A 14,590-nucleotide genomic window follows, 5' to 3' on the forward strand; every position below is an offset into this window, starting at 1 on the left:
TAGGACTGGCACATTATCCTACAAATGCTCGATTGTTCAATTTGCTTCGCATTTGAATTATATTAACTTAACGGGATCCCTCACGCCTACTTTATCGACAGTTAAAGTAAATAAACAATTAGTTTAATAAAATTCAAATGCGAAGCAAATTGAACAATCGGGCGTTTGTTGGACAATGTGCCAGTCCTAACGAGTCAAACGAACTTAAAAACACTCAAATTAGTTGAAAAATAACGCTGTATTATTATGCCGTGTTCTTGAAGAGAGGTTACTTTTGGTTATTTCCACTTCAAGAACGCGGGACAGTGGTACAGCGTTATTCTTCATCCGATTTGAGTTTTTTTAAGCTCGATTGACTCGTTAGAATTGGCACCTTGTCATAAAGAAGCCCGTTTTTGCAATTTGCTTCGCTTTTAACTTTTATTAAACGAATTGTTTATTGACTTGTACTGTCGGTAAAGCACGCGTGAGGGATCCCGTTAAGCGGCCATTTTTATCACGATTCGATTAGTGAGTGTTGCGATGCCGTGAACACACTTCATCTCACTCCCCAGATCACTATACACAAGTGTAAAAAAAATAGTTTCTTCTTTATATTTGTCCATTTACCCTAACACCTGGTCAAAAATCAAGATTTTAAAGATAAATTTGTTAAAATCATGTAAATAAATCTAATCTTTTAATTAGATTGGACCGTTATTATTAGAAAGACTTAACATTGTAAAAGGTAAGAATACATGAGGATTTTTTAATTTTTTACTCTTTTTGACCTTTAAAAAATCCTATAACTGGTTATGATCATGAGTCCTCTAACGGACTCTAACCTCTTTATAAAACCTCGCTAGTCGCTTGATCGAAGATACATACATTAGCCATGGCCCGCCCATTGCCAACTGTTCATTTTATGTGAAAATTTACATTATTATTTGTTATATGTAAATTGTTATGTTTACCGAATGGAAATACACAGGAGTGTTGTATTTGCATCTTTAACTTTGTAAATGTTTAAAATTGATTTTAATCACTTAAGGTATTTTCCTTTACGTTAAGTGATATTGACATAATATATAGTGTTTAAAATTATGGTTTATTAATTTAGAGTAAATATTAGTAAGTGCTGTTATAAAATATATATATATATACATCAGAGTTTATTGTACAATATTGAATTTTCATAGTATCTAATGAATGTTAGAAGCCATAAATATCTATTGATGTTATTTTCAGGGCAAGGACTACTATAATCGTAGAAAAATGTTAAGATCACTAAAACTGAGAAAAGCCCTTACAAAGGTCAATCAGAAGCCTTATTTAAGATGTCAAGATTTCCATGTCTCAATAAACATTCAACAACTATCAGCAAATATTAAAACACCTACTATTAATAATAAACTAGATAAGTTTCAGAAAAATGAGGTTATAGAAGGTTTTGTTGTAAACGAGGTTGCAGAAGTAGAAGACATGAATCTTACTGCTATAAAGTTAACACACATAAATACAGGAGCACAGTATTTGCATCTATCAAGAGACGATAGCAACAATGTATTTTCCATCAATTTTCGCACAACGCCAATGGATTCCACTGGTTTGCCACATATTTTGGAGCACACCACTCTATGCGGTAGTGAAAAATATCCTTGCAGAGATCCATTTTTTAAAATGCTTAGAAGATCTCTAGCAACTTTTATGAATGCTATGACTGGCCCTGATTACACTCTTTATCCATTTTCAACACAAAATTTTAAAGACTTTCAAAATCTACAATCTGTTTATTTAGATTCTGTTTTCAAGCCAAATTTGAGAGAAATGGATTTCAGACAAGAGGGTTGGAGACTGGAACATAGCGAAGTAGCTGATAAATCATCACCGATTATTTTTAAGGGTGTTGTTTTTAATGAAATGAAAGGAGTTTTTAATCAGAATAGTGCAATTTTTGGTGAAAAACTGTTAAATTCTCTTCTCCCTAGCCATACCTACTCTGTCATATCGGGTGGAGATCCTTTGGTTATTCCTAATTTGCAATATAAAGACTTGGTGGATTTCCATGCAAATTATTATCATCCATCAAATTCGCGTTTCTTTTCTTATGGAAACTTTCCTCTAGAGGAACATCTTAAACTTATCAATGATCGGTACCTGAATTCATGCAGTAGAGTAGATATTAGTCAAACAGAAGTACCTCCTGAGAAAAGATGGACGAAATCTAGAAAGGAGCACATTTATTGTAGCTTTGATCCAATGATCGCAGATCCAAAGAGACAAGGATCCATAGCAATTGCTCAACTATGTAACGATATCACCGATGTACAGGAAACATTTGAAATTTATGTATTATCTCAGTTGTTACTGAAAGGTCCAAACTCAGCATTTTACAAAACTCTGGTGGACTCAAATATTGGAAGCGGATTTGGCCCGATTACGGGCTTCGAATCTCAATGCAAGGACACCATGTTCGTGGTTAGTCTACAAGGAGTTAAACCGGAAGATTTTGAGAGAGTTGAAGAGATTTATAACGAAACTGTGGATGACGTGATTGACAAAGGATTTGAAAAAGAACGAATTGATGCTATTTTACATAGCATCGAATTAAGTATTAAGCATCAGTCTTCAAATTTCGGATTAAATTTGCTATTTAATTTGACTCCTCTGTGGAATCATAACGGAGACCTTGTGGAATCGATGAGAATCAATAGAGCGGTGAAAAATCTGATTTACAAGCTGAAAGAAAGTCCCGATTACTTTGAGAAATTAGTGAGAATTTATCTGAAGGATAATTGTCATCGATTAACGTTGACGATGTCTCCTAAAGAAAATTACCATGAGGAAAAGCAACTAGCCGAAGATAACTTGCTCGAGGCTAAATTGAACGGTCTGTCGAAGGAGGAGAGGGAGAAAATTTTCGAGGATGGTATGAGGTTACTGACGGAACAGCAGAAGCAAGACGATGCCAGCGTTTTGCCAACTTTGAAAATAGAAGATCTGAAGGCTGATGTGGAAAGGTATGAACTAACCGACACGTGCGTCTCCGGCGTTCCGGTACAACTGTCGGTTCAACCGACGAATGGAATCTGTTATTACAGAGGGATCCTAGATACGAAACATCTATCTTCAGACTCGAAGAAACTTCTGCCGATATTCAATAGCGTTTTAGCTAAGATGGGCACGAAAAACTATGATTACAGAAGCTTCGACCAGTTGATAGAATCGAAAACCGGTGGGTTATCTATCTGCAATCACGTGGCGGAAAGCAAAGACGGTAATTCTGAATACAAGGAGGGAATCTTTATTGAGTCGTTCGCTTTGGATCGAAATGTCGAGGATATGTGGAAAATTTGGGTGGAATTGTTTAATAATGCGAGGCTGACGGATCTGCGACGGTTCGAAACTTTGGTGAAAATGGAAGCAGCTCGCGTGGTCGACGGAATCGCTGGTTCCGGACACATGTACGCGATGAGCACTGCTGCCAGCTTGGTCTCTCCGATCACCAGATTTAAAGAGTCTTTATCCGGAATGGAATTTGTCAATCGATTAAAATCGATAGCTCGAAGGAAGGATTTATCGACCTTGTTGGAGCAAATGCAGCAGATCTCGCAGCTCGTTCTCAACAGAAACCTCCTAAGGTCGGCGATCAATTTCTCTTCGGATAACAAGGATGATATCTTGAAGAGCCTCGACTCGTTTTATGGCTCGTTAGAGGAGGTGGATAACGCGAGTTGTGGGAGTAAACAGGAAGGTAGCTCCTCGACCGATGTTACCACTCAAAATGCCATACATCATGTATTGCCTTATACAGTGAATTATACGTCGAAAGCGATCGCGACTGTTCCGTTGATGCATCCCGACTACGCAGCCTTAAGGGTACTCTCCAAGCTGGTAACGTCTATGTATTTGCATCCTGAGATTCGCGAGAAGGGCGGAGCTTATGGTGGAGGAGCAAAACTGACGACTGAGGGAGTCTTTGCATTTTACTCCTACAGGGACCCCAATTCTACCCGTACGCTCGATATATTTGATAAGACCCATGAATTCCTCGCCCACTATAGTTTCCCTCAAGTCGATATCGACGAGGCGAAATTAGGGATCTTTCAGCAGGTAGATGCTCCGGTTGCGCCCGGAAATCGAGGACTGAGCAAATTTACCCTTGGTTTGACTTACGACGACATTCAGTTGCACAGAGAGCGACTCAGGGCTGTCACCAAGGAGCAGCTGATCGACGTTGCGGAAAGGTATTTGAAAGACGAACAGCAACAGCAGGGAAGTAGGTTGATTGGCAGATGTCTCATTGGCCCAAAAAATGCAGACATCTTAACGAGAAAGGCCGAAAACTGGAAGATAGTGGAGCAACGGGAGGAGGAAGCGAGCTAAGGAATCTTGTTCGCGATGAAGCTAACGGACGATTCGAACTATTCATCTTCATCCCTGCAAAAAATTAGCATTACCTACAAGTATTCTTCTCTCCCCCGTTCGATCTTTGAAGCAGAAATCTCTGTTCACAGCTCTGTGACAAAAATGAACGCGAACGTCTCTTCCCTTCCAGTTGATCCAACGATTTGACAGCTTAGCTCGATCCATCAAACGTAACGCCAGTAGTTTACCAAAAAAGCACAAAAGCTTCGATCGCCATTCAAAATTTTAATATATTCGATTTTCATGTATAAACACATTTTCTTTAAATAAACTTGTTATAATTATTGTTAAACATCATACTCCTTGAATTTACACTTCTGGCTTCTGTCTCTGCCCATATATTAGAAAATTTAAACGTTTCGAGACCCCTGATTGATAACGCACAATCTTCAGTGGATATGCTCTGAGAGCGTTTCAATGATCATAACCTCAGGATATTTTTCTGACACTCCAATGATAGATGCTGTTTCTTTGATTCAACGCGGTTATATACCTAATATATTGTATATTGCCCCTATTATTATTATTATTATTATTATTACCATCACCATCTTCTTCTTTTACAGGAAATGCTTCGGTCGAACGATACTCCCGTAAACTCTGAATATTTCTCCAAAGCTATTGAATTCTTTCATGAAATGCGATGGCTGTACAGTGTTCCACTGACGGAAATATTGGTTTGCGACTCATTCGAGGCTTTTCCAGAAGGCTGGCTGAACGTTCTAGAGAAATTAGATAATCAGAGTTTAAATCACTTTGTCTCGGAAAAAATTATTCCATCCGATTGGCCAGAGTCGTTAAAAAACTTTGTCAAGAAATGTAGGGAGATGGATGGATTGTCAGAGAGCATTCCTTCGGTAAACGTGGATATCCCAAAAAATTTTACAAGGGGGCTGTCAGGAAAAAAGAAGCATGAGATTATGCACTTGTCTCATTTGATAAACGAGCAATGCAAAAATGAAAACATTCATTTGATTATTGATTTTGGTGCAGGACTGGTAAGCGTTTCTCATTATTCCACTGTCAACTCTCCAGTATAATATTTTAACAAGGAAAAGAAATATTTCAGGGATACGTATGTCAATTACTGCACTATCTCTATGGCTACAAAGTACTTGGATTGGAAGCGAATGAGCAGAACGTAAAAACTGCTAGAATTAGACAAACCAAGTATTATCCCGAGTCGTTGGATCACGTAAAATATGCCCACTGCCAATTAAAAAGTAGCTCTTTGCCAATCATAGATGCAATCTTGCAGCGAGAATTTCCTCGAGCTACGAGTGTCTGCTGCGTTGGTTTACACGCTTGCGGAGATCTTAGTATTTACGCTTCTGACATCTTTTCCAAAATGCCAATAGCTCGGTGTTTAATTTTAGTTTCTTGTTGCTACCATAAATTGTCGACATTGGAGAACAGTGATTCTCAACGACAATATTTTACAAATTTTCCAATTTCATCGATTTTTCGAAACTCTATAAAGAAAGCAAATATGGATGTGAGCACCTTCTTGAAAATTCCATTTTTAAGATTAGCCTGTCAAGAACCCACTGACAGATGGAAAGATATTTCGGAGGAATCTCATTCCAAGCATTCCTTTTATGCACTTGCCAGAGCTACATTGCAATTATATGCAAACCAATGTAAGAAAAACAAAATAATAATCATTTATATCAATAATTTATTACGTCATTATTACAAAATTATTTTAATTTTAAAACTTATCTTAGGTGGTTGTATTCTCAAGAAGAAGGCTCGAAAAGGTACAAGAAAGTCCCAATGCTTGACCATAGAGACATATATCAGAGACTCCTTGTCCAGATATACATTTCAACATATCGAGCAGGAATCATCGTCCGTCAATAGCGATACGCATTTCAAGAGACTTTTACATTTGTGGGAAGAACAGAAAAGTAAACTAAAGACTGCTGAAATTTATACAGGACTCCAGCTAATGCTCCAAGGAGCAGCAGAGTCGTTGGTATTGAATGATCGATTCTGTTGGTTAAATGAGAGAAATTTACTGAATAGTATTGTACCAGTTATGAACAAATCGCTATCACCCCGCTCACACGCACTGATATCTCAAAGGATGATTATTTAGTCAGTCGTTATAACAACTGTTTTTATTAACATTATTTATATTTATTATACTTCTATGGTGTTTTACATTGCTCCAAAGGAATCTCTATCTTCCATAAGGATGAATTTGGGATGCAGCCTTAATGTTGGTTTTAATAGTACTAGGAGCTTTACCCATTTGAACTGGAACAATTATAATCGTTTCAATTTCTGCATCTATTTCAAAGTTTTGAGAAATCAAATAAATTTTATAAAATGTCTTACCCAGAGGACTCTGATTAGGCGTTTGTTGTTGATTCCCGGGCCTTCCTACCATCATACTACTAGCTACTGAATTTACACCAGGCTGAACCATTTGAATAGAATCAGACTGAAATGTATATAGGTTTATTTAAAGTGCTCCTTCAAAGTCTTTGACTAAAATTTCTAAACATTTATTGCTGTACCTTCAACCCTTTTCCCATTCCTACAGCTGCGACTAATGAATGTGTATCGGATGCACTGCTAGTTTGTGCCTGAGCAGTTCTAGAACCAGCTTCACTTTCCCATTCTTCTCGAGTCTTATTAGCAATGTCCCAGACATGATTAATTACTTTGGTATACTGAGCTACTTGTTTCTGAAATGGTCAAGAATTCATTAACAATGAATTAAACATATCGATCAAACAGTTCCATTGATTCAATGGGCTAAGATTTTTATCCAGTTAACTAGCAATAGCTTACATTGTAGTCCTAGCCGTTGTTTAGTCAGCATTTTGACAGAGAAATAAAATAGCTTAAGTTATTGATACAAACCCTCCTCTCAATGATTTACATATTTGCATAAAACAATCTAATTTTCATTATAGGATAAAATTTATATTAACTTCCTTACATGCGAGGTTTCATAGTTTAAGTTGGCTGCTTTAGCTTCCAGCTGCAACATCTTTTGTTCTGCCTGGGGTTCTGGTTTAGTTCTTAAGTAATCCGGTACCAGATCGTGGAGAAACGTTGAAATTCTACCCTCGGTAAGTCGAAGTAGCTCTTCGTCCTTATCTGGACTTAGACGGAGTGGTAGAATGGTCAGACTCTTCAGATTTGGCGCCTTGTCATGACTCAGTATTTTTGACAAACTGGTTAACTGTATTTTAACAAGCATTAACGATTGATTGTTTGATGATGTATCATTACGAAAACATAAAATACACTTACGTGGCCAGAAATTAAAGCAAAATTGTCGAGAAAATTCGGCCAATTTAAAGTTTCAAACTCATTCTCCAATTTAAATATCATTGCAGCAATAGCACTCTTTAAATCATTCACTCGCATGATTATTGCTTCTAAAGCTGAATCTAATTGTTTTTCTTCCCTCTGCATTTTCATGCAAGTTTATCATTAAAGGTATATGATTACACTTGTTGCTCGTTGTTAGCAGTTGTTACTGTTAGGGTGAGATTCACCAAGTCCGGCTTGTGGCCATTTTCCCCAGGAGCAGAAAATATGAAGGCCAATAGAGGGTGCGTTCCGAGTCACGCATATGCGCGCAGTAAGCACTTAAATTCTATAATAAATGTGACATAAACTGTACATTCTATGCGCTTCATGCGTGATTTGGAATGCACCCAGAGCCAATACCCAAAATGGCGGAGTTGGCAACGCTGTACTTGGAAGCTCACTGCAAGCTATTTCGGAACGAATTCATGCAGTAATAACGGAACGCAGCCAGAGTAATTATAAAAATTTACGTAACATATTTTAAAAGCTAAATTTCTACAAAAATATTGACTGTATATTTTTTTTTAATAAACTGAACTCTACATATAATCTTTTTTTCTCAATATATTAAGTAATCTACCGTAAATTTCATTGACATTGTGGAAATCTCAAGCACGGGAATTTGATGGTTCAAATTTTCCAGTAGTAGCCATCAAACAGGAGCTGCTGTTAGAGAGTTCAATGGAGGAAAAGGCTTAACGCTTTTTGATTCCTCCATAAATCAAATAAATCCTGTTATACTAGAAGCAAGTATGTCAATTACTGTAAAGCATAAATTACTAAGTCAATTTAAATAATTTTATCATTTTGGTATCTTTATGAATCATTTTTATTAGGTTACGAAAATGTGGTTCAAATCCATTGATAGTAGGGAAAAATGAGGTACATCTCTAGTATATCTAATATGGATACATACAAGGAATATATCACGTTTCAAGAATCGGCAGACTTGAAATTGGGGTATAGCCAGGCTGACTACTATTTTGTCAAAGCTACCATTGAAATGGTGGAGACAAAGAAGTCTTTGTACAAGTCATGCCCAACTAAGAATTGCATTAAAATGTAAGTTAATAATATAATCTTTTTGTACTTTAAAATAGCCTTTTTCTTATATCTGATAAAAGTTGCTTACAATATTTCAACTAATTTTTATATTTTAGGTAACTGACCAACCTAATAATGTTTGGATGTGAGAAGTGTGAAGAAGAGTTTCCTAATTTTTAGTACAAGTTAATATTAAATGTGAGTATGATTGTCCAATTTACTATTAATTTAATTATACGTGATCATTTAATACAAGTAAAATTATTTGTTGGAATAAAATAATTCAAGTGATTTTAACAGATTCAACAAGAAGTAGCGGACTATAGCATTTGATGCAGAAGCAAAAAAATTACAAGGTTGATCGGCAGATATCTTAGGACAACTTCAAGAAATTGATAACATCAATTATGTTAAAAATTTGAAGAAAATCATATTTAACACTTCTAAAATATGAAACTAAATTGAAATATCATAAGTAACTTTTATCAGCTATAAGAAAAAGGCTATTCTGAAGTACAAAAAGATTATATTATTAACTTTTTCATGCAATTCTTAGTTGGGCATGATTTGTATAAAGACTTCTTTGTCTCTACCATTTCAATGGTAGCCTTGACAAAGTAGTAGTCAGGCTGGCTATACCCCAAATTCAAGTCTCTTGATTCTTGAAACGTGAGATACTGCTTGTATGTATTCATATTAGATACACTGGAGATGTACCTCATCTCTTCGCCAATGCCAATGGATTTAAACGATATGTCAGGATTTACTTGAAATATGGAGGAATCAAAAAGCGTTAAGGCTTTTCCTCTATTGAATTTCCTAACAGAAGCTCTGATGGCTACTACTGGAAAATTTGAACCATCAAATTTTCGTGCTTCAGATTTCCACAATGTTAATGAAATCTATGGTAGATTAGTTAATATATTTAGCAAAGATTATATGCAGAGTTAAGTTTATTAATGATTATATTGTCATTCAATATAATTTTGGAAAGTTTTTGCTTTTAAAAAATATTATGTAAATTTATATGATTAGTTTGTACAAGTTAAGAGTCAAAAATAAAATTATAATTGCAATAAACTTTAAGATAGAAATACAAAATAGATGGTTAATCCTCGATGCATTTTTTATACAAGTACCATCAAACAACACGTTTAAGAAAAAAGTAGGTTTTCCGTGAAAGTTTGCGTGGTTAAAGGTACATTCCTACTGGTATCATTTATGCATGTGCTATATTTTACGTAACAATAGATGCCTTCTTTTGCATTTAAAATGAGTCAAAGCAATCTATTTAGATATGTACAGATTAAATTACAGAAACTTAAATAAGTTGTTGAGAGGTCCTCGCCCCCTAAGCGATCCTACTACATATGTATAGGTGAGGGGATTGAAAAAAGGTAAAACCGAACAATCGCACTGCGCAGTAGCAATTAACACAACTTCGTTCCGTGAACGTTCCTTTTATATAATAATTTACAAATTATAAACGTATATGTAATACAGAAAATTAATTATAATTAATTACCTTTATTTTTAATAAGATAGAAAGCTAAAATTAATGGATTATTTATTTATTTAAAGTTTAAATGCAAATATTGCAAAAGTTGTTATTCGTGCTAGTTATTTGGAAATAACCTCAAAATGGATTCAACTTTCATGCAGATAAGAAATGTATCTATATTACACATAGTTAAATCGAAGCTTGCTTAAACCAAATGTAATGCTTATATTGTAATTGCCTTTATAGTTCAAAGATTTTCTTCTCCTATATAATCAAATAACCGAGAACTGTTTCCGAAGATGTACTAATACTTTTAATACAAGAGATATCACAGAAGAAGAGGTAAAGCATGTACTTATAAATTATATTTAATTATGCATTAAGCTAATAAATATTTTAGGATCTTTGTGTAAAAAACTGTGCAAACAAACATATAAATGCTAATCATAAAATAATGGAAATTTTTACTGAAGTTCAGCCAATAATGGTTCAACGTAGGATAAATGACATGAATTCCACACAAGCTGCTGTGCCAAAACAAGAATCAATAGAGCAACAGCAAGTTGAGGTGTCAAGTATATAAAGACTGTGAAAGAAAATATTTATTTTTAAGAATTATTATCCTATTATCGTTATTGCAAAACTATATAATTAAAGATCATATTAAATAATAAAAACAACATATAAGCATTTATTTATTAATAGGAATTTGTATACACATAATTTACACACACAATAGCATTTTTAATGAGAACATAAGTTATTGATTATATTAAATCTTATTAAATTCAGTGTTTTAACAATAAAGATTACTTTTTATATCTTTTATATCAATCATTCAAAGTTAGATTATAGTTTTTCTAGTTCAAAAAATTTAGTTATGATATTTATTTTAGGGTCGGTGTCTTCGCCCAGAAAGTCGGACTTAAGTAGGTGTACCAACTTAAATTTTTAATAGTAATAATAGCTTTCACAATGTTTTTCTCCTCTACATATAATTTTTTTATTTTTAATTAAATTTATTAAGTCCATACATATAAAATTTCATGCAATAAACTATCAAAACAAAATATATTCGGAATTTTGTGAACAAAAATTTGTGATTGGTACACCTACTTAAGCTCGACTTTTCAGCGGAGACACCGACCCTTAGTACTTAAAGATTGATATTATAACTTTCAATTATAAGTCTATTAAAAACTGAAAATAAATCCATTTAAAAAGGATGCATAAATAATTGTGATAGTGTATTATAGTGTTGTAATAATTACTTCTGCTTCATTTTCAGTCGTTTGAAAAAACACTGTTGACACTTACAACTATTATTTTGTTTAAGTTCAACACAAGCATTTCAGCAACAATTTTAAATCTATTTACATAATAAAACGGTATATATATATTACCAATAGATATCTCTTGATGAATTACACAGACTAATAAATATTTTTAAAAAATATGACTAGATCTTTTAATTGTTTCTTTTGTTTAAAAAAAATTGTAGTTTATATATGTATAATAGAAGATACAGGTATTTGGTATTATACTAAAGCCATTTTTCGTTATTAAACTACAAGTAAGCTTCAAGTACTAAAACTATACTTCCTGTTACATAAAGTATAGATTCTTGGTACTTAAAGCCTGCATGCAGTAATAGCGGAATACCTCTGAATAATTTTGTATAATTGTTTACAAAGAATGTAAATTTAGAGAATTTAAAAACAAAAATTAGGTAGTTTGTGAGTAAATAATTATTAAATTAAGGTAACATTAAAAGTCATGAAGTATTATGGTTGTTCAGACCTATTAAATAATAATATTGATATTAGGAACGCATCATAAAGTCTTATCATGATTTGAAATTGGTTTAAGGAATTTAAATTTGTGCTTGTTTCTGACTATTCACAAATCTTTCCTTCTGTGATTAGCACACTTATATCTTAACATTAAAACACCATTCTAAAGAATTACTAATGCAGATAATACCATAGTTAAATATAAGCCTCAATTTCTACGAAATAATATACTTATTTACAGTAAGATCTTCCTGCCAGTCAAGTATAAAAATTAAGTTACCAGGTAAAACTCTGCAATGCAGAACTCATTTGTTTGTTATTTCTAAAAAGCATAAATTATATAATTAATAATATTTTAATCATTTTAATTTCTCAATTTTTTTGCTTCAACAGAAACGAGTCTGGCAGTTTGTCACTAAGTATTAATAGGGCAATAGGAATGTCTTTTTTTTAATGCAGCTTACTAGATCAATGGAAGGTGTTTATATTCTTTATCAAAATTATTGCTCCAACCATGATGGCAAAGTTGAATTTGGGGACTTTACCTTAATGTTGAATTGTTTAAGCGTTGCTTCCAATGCTGTTTGATTTCCAGAAAAGTATGCAGATATAGCATTGTGGAACAATAATAACTGTTTGTGCATCACTTTAACCTGAAGCAAAAATTTACATTTCAATTGTCTTCATTTTGAATAATACTTTTTTTGTTATATTTTAATAGTAGAGACTTACTCTATTTTCATCTAAAAATTTCAATTTGATAGACACATCAGAACGTAGCTTCTCAAAATTTTCTTTGTGCTCCTCATAATGAAGATGAGCTTCTTCTAATCTGGCATTGTTACTACTATCAGATTTAGCTGCTTGAGCTAATATTTCCAAATCTGTCCTATAGGCGTCATATTCTAACCTAAAGGTAAAATTTTCAATTTAGGCTTTTTCATTTAACTTCCTAATTGACAATGATATTATTTTAATTGATTAATCTCTTTTACCTTGCTGTCTCATACTGACGAACTGTGAGCAATGTGTCCTCAATAGTTTTATTACATAAAGTATTAACAGAAGAAACAAAGAAATTTAAGGCACCTAAGAGTGTCTCTCCATTTTTAGTTAAGCTTCTTTGGGTCTCGGAATTGTAAAGAAATTCTTCTTGTAGCTCAGGTGATTTTTGTGCCAGTTCAGAAAAGGCCTCACCTAAGGCATGTTGCGTTTGAACTACATGATGGAAATGAGATGCCAATGCTCTGGACAGTCTAAGTACATTGCAATATTTCTTCTGTGTGTCTCTCAGCAGATCTATCTGTGTTTCTAGTTCTAAAATTGAAAAATGTCCAATTATTTTAAAACGTAACAATTGCTTCCATTTACTACTTTTTAGTTAGCATTACCTGAATCTACAGTACGGGATGTTTTCCCAAGTTTCTCATACATTATCTGTTTCGTACATTTATATGTAGAAATGCTCCAATTCTTGATGCTCTCAATTTTACTTTGAGCAGAACGCATGGATGGGCTATCTCCATTTTGTATTGGACTACTTGGAGAAACTGACACAGCTGTGCAAAAGAAATAATTTGCTTTATCAATGGATAATATAATAATTCCCTATATTGGAAATAATAAAAATATTTACAAGTCTGAGAGGTAGGACTTCCAAGAGTCAAATTTATGGTTGCTGGTCTTGGCTGATTATCTCCAATATGATTATTTGGTATATGAGGGGGTGGTGTTCCAGTATGAACTGCATTTTCACTCTCATTCAATGATGGAGCATCTTTCAACATTTCATGAATACTTCGCTCCATTCCAATTGATATGACATGTAAATTTATAATTTACTCAAAATCTACAAAATTTAATAAAATCAAATCAATAAAGTATTAAATTAATAATAAAAATAACTAACGATTTAATAAGGGCATATATCGGCTTTTATTCTAAAATTACCAGAACATTTTTTGAATAATAATAATAACTAAAAATTAATATAATACCTATGTAGATTATAAAATCAAGCAAAATTGAAAGGTTAACTTTTCAAAAAACTTTACCTCATTGACACTGTCACGTTTGGAATTGGAATAGATTAAAATGAATGATTTGGTCTTATGAATGAGCTAGTAATTATCTTAAAAGGAATAAACATTAAACTCACCAGCAAAACAAACGCTCAGCTAGATTCAGCGAGATCAACGTAAAAAAAAAGATATGTTGTCAAAATTTTATTTTATGACGTCACCGACGAGTTCACCCTCACCGTCGCAAGCAGTCGCAAGTATCAGATTCAGTGGCGTTTATAGTATACATAAGAGCAATAATCAGAATCATTAGGGATTCGTTCAAAAATTCATTTTAAGGTGTTTCGTAAATTCCCTACAATGTAATATTTTACAACTATACATACTATATACTATACTATAAATTTTTGGTTATTCTAGTTATGTATAAAGATAATTAAAATGTAACATTTTTAGTTAACTATATTCATGTTAAATTCAATACATGTACA

General features: G+C 33.5%; 5 protein-coding genes across 13 annotated transcripts; 3 read left to right on the top strand and 2 right to left on the bottom strand.

Annotated features, from left to right (window-relative positions):
- Positions 1-512: 512 nt before the first annotated feature.
- On the top strand, positions 513-4,706 carry LOC136781358 (presequence protease, mitochondrial-like). 3 transcript variants are annotated; one of them, XM_066740211.1, is made up of 2 exons: positions 513-727; positions 1,228-4,706. In XM_066740211.1, exon 2 carries the CDS (start codon positions 1,255-1,257, stop codon positions 4,363-4,365), a length of 3,111 nt encoding a protein of 1,036 aa, XP_066596308.1. In that variant the 5' UTR covers positions 513-727; positions 1,228-1,254; the 3' UTR covers positions 4,366-4,706. The 3 variants fall into 3 exon arrangements, with proteins under 3 accessions (XP_066596308.1, XP_066596310.1, XP_066596309.1); XM_066740213.1 differs by lacking the exon at positions 513-727 and adding an exon at positions 866-1,110; XM_066740212.1 differs by lacking the exon at positions 513-727 and adding an exon at positions 866-1,030.
- Positions 4,707-4,756: 50 nt separating this feature from the next.
- Positions 4,757-6,508, top strand: LOC136781361 (methyltransferase-like protein 25B). Its single transcript, XM_066740218.1, has 4 exons — positions 4,757-4,891; positions 4,974-5,405; positions 5,477-6,047; positions 6,135-6,508. The coding sequence occupies exons 2-4, from the start codon at positions 4,977-4,979 to the stop codon at positions 6,506-6,508; spliced, it is 1,374 nt and encodes a 457-aa protein (XP_066596315.1). The 5' UTR covers positions 4,757-4,891; positions 4,974-4,976.
- LOC136781365 (mediator of RNA polymerase II transcription subunit 8-like) lies at positions 6,068-7,969 on the bottom strand. Of its 2 annotated transcripts, XM_066740228.1 has the most exons (6): positions 7,678-7,969; positions 7,361-7,606; positions 7,210-7,218; positions 6,933-7,103; positions 6,751-6,856; positions 6,068-6,669 (listed from the first exon to the last, which is right to left on the bottom strand). In XM_066740228.1, exons 1-6 carry the CDS (start codon positions 7,846-7,848, stop codon positions 6,593-6,595), a joined length of 780 nt encoding a protein of 259 aa, XP_066596325.1. In that variant the 5' UTR covers positions 7,849-7,969; the 3' UTR covers positions 6,068-6,592. The 2 variants fall into 2 exon arrangements, with proteins under 2 accessions (XP_066596325.1, XP_066596324.1); XM_066740227.1 differs by lacking the exon at positions 7,210-7,218 and having other exon boundaries at positions 7,678-7,967.
- Positions 7,970-8,157: 188 nt separating this feature from the next.
- On the top strand, positions 8,158-11,113 carry LOC136781369 (mitochondrial import inner membrane translocase subunit Tim10 B-like). Of its 3 annotated transcripts, none has more exons than XM_066740234.1 (7): positions 8,158-8,490; positions 8,577-8,802; positions 8,901-8,982; positions 9,073-9,982; positions 10,366-10,455; positions 10,532-10,627; positions 10,686-11,113. In XM_066740234.1, exons 5-7 carry the CDS (start codon positions 10,426-10,428, stop codon positions 10,866-10,868), a joined length of 309 nt encoding a protein of 102 aa, XP_066596331.1. In that variant the 5' UTR covers positions 8,158-8,490; positions 8,577-8,802; positions 8,901-8,982; positions 9,073-9,982; positions 10,366-10,425; the 3' UTR covers positions 10,869-11,113. The 3 variants fall into 3 exon arrangements, with proteins under 3 accessions (XP_066596331.1, XP_066596330.1, XP_066596332.1); XM_066740233.1 differs by having other exon boundaries at positions 8,161-8,490; positions 9,085-9,982; XM_066740235.1 differs by lacking the exons at positions 8,158-8,490; positions 8,577-8,802; positions 8,901-8,982; positions 9,073-9,982 and adding an exon at positions 9,992-10,181.
- On the bottom strand, positions 10,968-14,351 carry LOC136781363 (arfaptin-2-like). 4 transcript variants are annotated; one of them, XM_066740225.1, is made up of 7 exons: positions 14,237-14,351; positions 13,715-13,927; positions 13,470-13,658; positions 13,074-13,395; positions 12,811-12,988; positions 12,624-12,731; positions 10,968-12,400 (listed from the first exon to the last, which is right to left on the bottom strand). In XM_066740225.1, exons 2-7 carry the CDS (start codon positions 13,884-13,886, stop codon positions 12,395-12,397), a joined length of 975 nt encoding a protein of 324 aa, XP_066596322.1. In that variant the 5' UTR covers positions 13,887-13,927; positions 14,237-14,351; the 3' UTR covers positions 10,968-12,394. The 4 variants fall into 4 exon arrangements, with proteins under 4 accessions (XP_066596322.1, XP_066596318.1, XP_066596321.1 ...); XM_066740221.1 differs by having other exon boundaries at positions 10,968-12,731; positions 14,237-14,350; XM_066740224.1 differs by having other exon boundaries at positions 10,968-12,731; positions 13,470-13,637; positions 14,237-14,346.
- Positions 14,352-14,590: the final 239 nt, after the last annotated feature.

This window comes from Prorops nasuta, unplaced genomic scaffold (assembly GCF_024137725.1).
Source record: "Prorops nasuta isolate Cenicafe-Biocafe unplaced genomic scaffold, Cenicafe_Pnas_1.2 PNAS00022, whole genome shotgun sequence".
In the NCBI taxonomy this organism is placed as follows: Eukaryota; Metazoa; Arthropoda; class Insecta; order Hymenoptera; family Bethylidae; genus Prorops; species Prorops nasuta.

Bases quoted from the DNA above. Each gene is read 5' to 3' on its own strand.
- LOC136781358 (XM_066740211.1), top strand. From the start codon at position 1,255: ATGTTAAGATCACTAAAACTGAGAAAAGCCCTTACAAAGGTCAATCAG.
- LOC136781361 (XM_066740218.1), top strand. From the start codon at position 4,977: ATGCTTCGGTCGAACGATACTCCCGTAAACTCTGAATATTTCTCCAAA. The intron at 5,406-5,476 runs GTAAGCGTTTCT...GAAATATTTCAG, and splicing joins TTGATTTTGGTGCAGGACTG to GGATACGTATGTCAATTACT. The intron at 6,048-6,134 runs GTAAGAAAAACA...AACTTATCTTAG, and splicing joins GCAATTATATGCAAACCAAT to GTGGTTGTATTCTCAAGAAG.
- LOC136781365 (XM_066740228.1), bottom strand. From the start codon at position 7,848: ATGAAAATGCAGAGGGAAGAAAAACAATTAGATTCAGCTTTAGAAGCA. The intron at 7,607-7,677 runs GTAAGTGTATTT...GTTAAAATACAG, and splicing joins TTGCTTTAATTTCTGGCCAC to TTAACCAGTTTGTCAAAAAT. The intron at 6,670-6,750 runs GTAAGACATTTT...TAATTGTTCCAG, and splicing joins GCCTAATCAGAGTCCTCTGG to TTCAAATGGGTAAAGCTCCT.
- LOC136781369 (XM_066740234.1), top strand. From the start codon at position 10,426: ATGGATTCAACTTTCATGCAGATAAGAAAT. The intron at 10,456-10,531 runs GTATCTATATTA...TTGCCTTTATAG, and splicing joins CTTTCATGCAGATAAGAAAT to TTCAAAGATTTTCTTCTCCT. The intron at 10,628-10,685 runs GTAAAGCATGTA...TAAATATTTTAG, and splicing joins GAGATATCACAGAAGAAGAG to GATCTTTGTGTAAAAAACTG.
- LOC136781363 (XM_066740221.1), bottom strand. From the start codon at position 13,886: ATGGAGCGAAGTATTCATGAAATGTTGAAAGATGCTCCATCATTGAAT. The intron at 12,989-13,073 runs GTAAAAGAGATT...TTTTACCTTTAG, and splicing joins CGTCAGTATGAGACAGCAAG to GTTAGAATATGACGCCTATA. The intron at 12,732-12,810 runs GTAAGTCTCTAC...TTTTTGCTTCAG, and splicing joins AATTTTTAGATGAAAATAGA to GTTAAAGTGATGCACAAACA.